This window comes from Mus caroli, unplaced genomic scaffold (assembly GCF_978045245.1).
Source record: "Mus caroli unplaced genomic scaffold, Mus_caroli_1 scaffold_8, whole genome shotgun sequence".
NCBI lineage: Eukaryota > Metazoa > Chordata > Mammalia > Rodentia > Muridae > Mus > Mus caroli.
Window position 1 is genome coordinate 37,703,038 of NW_028227263.1, and position 4,910 is coordinate 37,707,947.

Consider the following 4,910-nt stretch of genomic DNA (forward strand, 5'->3'; position numbering starts at 1 on the left):
ATCAATGAAGATTTCAAGCACATTCTTCAGATGTTTGAGGATATCTTTTATAGAAGACAGGAAAAAGACATCAAAACCACCATCGTTTTTCTTCATGACAGGAAGCTTTTTCTGGAATCTACTGTCAGAGCTTTGGAATTATTCTACATGTAGATACAAGATAAGATAACCATGGAGCCATTCATTCCATTGAGATGTTTTATTGAATATTTATTGTATTGTCAAACCAAGCAGATACTAGAGATTTGTTACTGAATGATATAATTCTTATAGAATTCATACTTCAGTGGAGATTATACTAGAAATGAATCAGCCTTTTAAAACAGAATGTAGTAAGGAAGAATAAATGGAGCTGATCTAAGGAAAGAAAGTTAGCTGTGTCAGGGATGGGTTGTGTGAGCTTGTGTAGGCTAGCAATGAAATCTCAATGGAGCAAGTGGTATTAGAGCAAGAAAATATGATGGGCACCTGGATTGTATTCAAAAGTGAATGAAAATATTTAAAAATAAAAAATAGGTATAGACTAATATAGGGATGTTATAAAATACATGTTTACAGACATTTATCATGTGAGCACTTCATGTTCAATAAACACCAGAATGGAAACTCATAATTACTGGTGCTATAGTGTAGTTTAGATATAGTATAGATTATTCCCAAATATCATGAGAATAAACAGGAACTTTTTTATTTGACCTAAGTCTAACTACACAAGATGAAAAATCACACCTAACATGTCTATGAAGGCCAAAACCTGTGCTAGACAGGTCATAGGCCCTAGGGGAGAACCCACCATCATTATCCCCCTCAATGGATACAGTATTAAACCAATTCTCAACGACTTATCATTGGATATATAGATTTGTACTTTCCCAACCCTTGTCATAATGATTTCTTTTTGTAGTAAGTAGTGATTTAAAAAAAGCAAAGCAAACAAATAAACAAACACTTGCCAATATGCAGACAATTGCACACCATGGAAGGCTCTACAATATGTGGAACTTCTATACCATGCCTCCTTTTCTCCAAGCTCAGGAATCATTGTGAGAATGGATGAAAAGGTGTAAGAGCTAGAGCTGGTAGATGAATACAAATAAACCATATTTTCAGGGCACAACAGAATGGTTGCAAATATGACCTCATGTTAGCTCTTTTGGCATCCACATGCTCATACTAGACAAACATCATAGCACAAAGTGGGGACATGGGCATGAATCTAGAGGTAGATGAGGAGTTATTGGAAACTTATATCTTCCAGAAGAAAAGTAAATTATCTATTTGCACATGGCACTGGTAGGCTAACTGTGCTTCAGTAAAGGTTAAATACCTAAATATGTACAGGTACCATAAGATAAATTTGATTAAAAAAAATAATTGAATGTGTAGAGGAAAAAGCTACACTGAGAAGAGTTCAAGGGGGCCTGAACATGATCAAAATACATTGTATAATGTTTTCAAAGACATTAAAATTACAAAAGAGGAAATGTAATAAAATATAATATCTATGTGTACTGGGACAACAGAGATTAGGGCAAAAGGAATATCAAGAAGGTGAATAACTAAACCTCAGATGATAGTCATACTGGGTGATTGTCATTATAGTGAGTTTTACAAAACAGGTTACCATAAAAAAATATTTTTTTACCAAGATATCTCTTCAGAGCCCCCTTAATCTCATTATTCCTGAGGCTGTAGATGAGGGGGTTCAACATGGGGATTACAACCATGTAAAATACAGACAACACCTTGTTCTGGTCAGTGGAGTAGCTGGACTTTGGCATCACATAAATGAACATAGTAGTTCCATAGAACAGAGTAACTGCAGTGAGGTGGGAGGTACAGGTGGAGAAGGCCTTGTATCGACTTTCGGTGGAGTGCATCTTCATTATAGTGATGAAAATACAGGAATAGGAGATGGCTATAACAAACACTGTTGTCAATGTGATAAAGCCAGCAGAAATTGAGGTAATAACAACAGCAACAGTGACATCAGAACAGGAGAGTTCCACCAAAGGAGCCAAATCACAGTAAAAGTGATTGATTCTATTTGGTCCACAGAAGAACAAGGAAAAGAAGGAAAGAGTGAAAAAGGAAGCATTAAGAAAACCTTGTATATAGGATCCTATAACCAATTGGATACAGGCTTCTCTGGACATTTTGGTGGAATAAAGCAGTGGGTTGCAGATTGCTACAAAGCGATCATAAGCCATGGCAGCCAGAAGGAAGCATTCAACTGTCGCAAGGAAAACAGCTGAGGTAAACTGTATAGAACATCCAATGTAGGAAATGGTATTTGGTTTCACTAGGAAGTTAACAAGCATATTGGGTGTGACAGAAGATGAAATGCCTATGTCAACAGAAGCCAAGTGGCTGAGAAAAAAGTACATGGGGTGATGGAGCTGGGAAGAGACTCTGATGAGAAGGATGGTGCTGAGGTTCCCGGACACGGTCACCAGGTAGATGCACAAGATGATGAAGAAGAGGATGTCTCTCAGAACTGGGTCATCAGTTAATCCCAATAAAATAAACTCTGTCACTATAGTATGGTTCCCATCCTCTGGGAAAGCCATGAGACACGTAGTTGCTGCTAGATTAAGGCTGTGATGAAGATATTACAAATGGGATTTATAAAGAAGTCACTTCATTTCATTTAATTGGGGCTTGGAGAGCATTACAAACTAATATATTATTCAAAATATTGAGCCAATTATTGATGTTTTTCCAGCAATAATTATTTCAAAATTTTTCAAGCACAAATGCTAGGAATGTGAAATAAAAAATAAAAAAAATTATTTGTATTTACTCAAAATAAAATATACAAGATTGAAACTAAGACTAAAATTTAAAATTATGAGACTTGGCTCAGTAAGATAGCTTCGTAGGTAAAGATTCTTGCCACCAAGACTGACATGTTACAGATAGAGTTTGATACCTGGAACCCACAAGATGGGAAGGAAGAATCAACTCCTAAAAGTTGTTCTTTGTCACCCACACATATGTCATGTTACCAGTACCCACTTACACACAAAAAAATAAATGTATGAATACACAAGGAAATAGATAGATAAATATAAATAATGTTTATCTTAAGAAAATAACAATGGATTTATTACAAGCTTAACAAAAGAATAAAATATAAATCATAGATGTCTTAAGGTATTGCTATTGTTAAATTTTTTCTACATTACCAGCACAGGATTTAGAAAAAAAAACTTTTTATGTTTTCCTATTTTTATTCCTAGCAGAAAAATATTTTAAGTAACAACACACACACACACACACACACACACACACACACACACACACACACACACACAGAGAGAAAGTAATCAATTTATGAAGCGTCACAGTTGGCTCAGTTATTAAGAGTACTTGGTGAACTGGCAAAAAAGGGTTAAATCTCTACTCAGGTCATTGTGTTTTCTAGCAGAAGTCTGTTGTTCTAACTCAAAGGACCAGGCACTTTCTTATGGTCTTCACACTGACCAGACATTCATGTGCTACAAAGCAATCATGCTGGCAACTTTCACAAACAAAATAAAAATAACAAATCTTTAAAAAGAGAAGTAGATACAAATACCAGGTAGGTTGAACCCATAGAATTCCTTTTAGTAAACAGGTTATAAAATTGAGAGTTATATAAATTAGGACCAATATCAGAGTGGAATTTCATTAAGTATTTTAAATTTTTCTAAATAGGTCATTGTTCTTTAAAGTAATTTGAAATATCAATCTATCATCATGTTTTATGAATATATAGCATGTTATTAGTAATTCTTTAGACAAAGCCATAGCTTTTCCAGTGTCATGTGTTTTCTAACTGAAATATATTCAAATAAATTCACATTATTTTCAACAATGGACACTGACCAGTATTCAATCTCAGATGTTAAAAGTTTTATCAAGGTTTACCTAGCAAGGCTTAGATTGAATGTAATATTTCACATTCTATATTTACATTCTCATTTGTCTTAATGATGCCTGTGAGGCTGGCACATTCACTGCAAAACCAACCAGACCCTTGCACAGGATATCGCCTAACAGTAAGCCACCAAATTATTTCAAAACTAGTGAGCTTGTAGCCTGTTGAAGATGCTACATGCATACAGCTTGGAAGGTCATGTTGGTTTCTGGTCTTGCCAACAGATGGATAAATAAGGAATCTATGAAAACTCATTTTTATGTCTGATTATTCTGAAAGAATTATTAATGAAATACAAGGACATATTACCAAATTTTCACCCCCTCTTCTGTTACATAACTTCATAATTCCATCTGACATATTTCTCCCATATGGTTTGAAATACAGTACATTTCAAGGAAAAGTATCTCCATTTACCAACAAAGTCCAACTCTTACCTGTTGAAATATGAATTAATTTTAAAGTAGGAAGTTCACAGTTATTATGTTTTTATAGAAATAGATCTCTTTCCTAATGTCATTGTTTATCTTGGAGGATAAGTCCCTGTAGAGGCTCTGGATTCCAGTGTGAATTCAAATCATCAGTGATCATTACCTTTGCTCTGGTGAATACTGAGCAGTTCATTTCCTAAAAGCACAATTAATTTTCAAGGCTTCTGTTAGTCTCAAGCAATCTCTTGTTTTCCTCTTTATGTGAGTATTGGTGCACTCTCACTTGGTGATTATGGAATTTACATGATAACAATTATCTTAGGTAAATGTTCCTTCAAGTTGATATTTGTTTCAGGTTAGTTTACTTTCAAGGATATAAACTACTCATTAAAATGAATCATTTTGTTTCTTTTAGTATTTTAGTGGTTGATGTAATATACTCTATTCGGTACTTAGGTGAATATAGGGAGGGATGAGATTCAAAATTGAGTGATTGTTTGAGGCACACACAAGGAGAATATAAAATGTCATCATTACCTAGAAAATAGTGCATAGAA

The 4,910-nt window shown here is 34.5% G+C and overlaps 1 protein-coding gene across 1 annotated transcript; it reads right to left on the reverse strand.

Annotated features, from left to right (window-relative positions):
- Positions 1-1,577: 1,577 nt before the first annotated feature.
- Positions 1,578-2,570, reverse strand: LOC110298709 (olfactory receptor 5P70). Its single transcript, XM_021168111.1, has one exon. The coding sequence runs from the start codon at positions 2,568-2,570 to the stop codon at positions 1,578-1,580; it is 993 nt and encodes a 330-aa protein (XP_021023770.1).
- Between the last annotated feature and the right edge of the window lie 2,340 nt (positions 2,571-4,910).

Excerpts from the sequence above, each read along its gene's own strand:
- LOC110298709 (XM_021168111.1), bottom strand. The coding sequence starts at position 2,570 with ATGGCTTTCCCAGAGGATGGGAACCATACTATAGTGACAGAGTTTATT.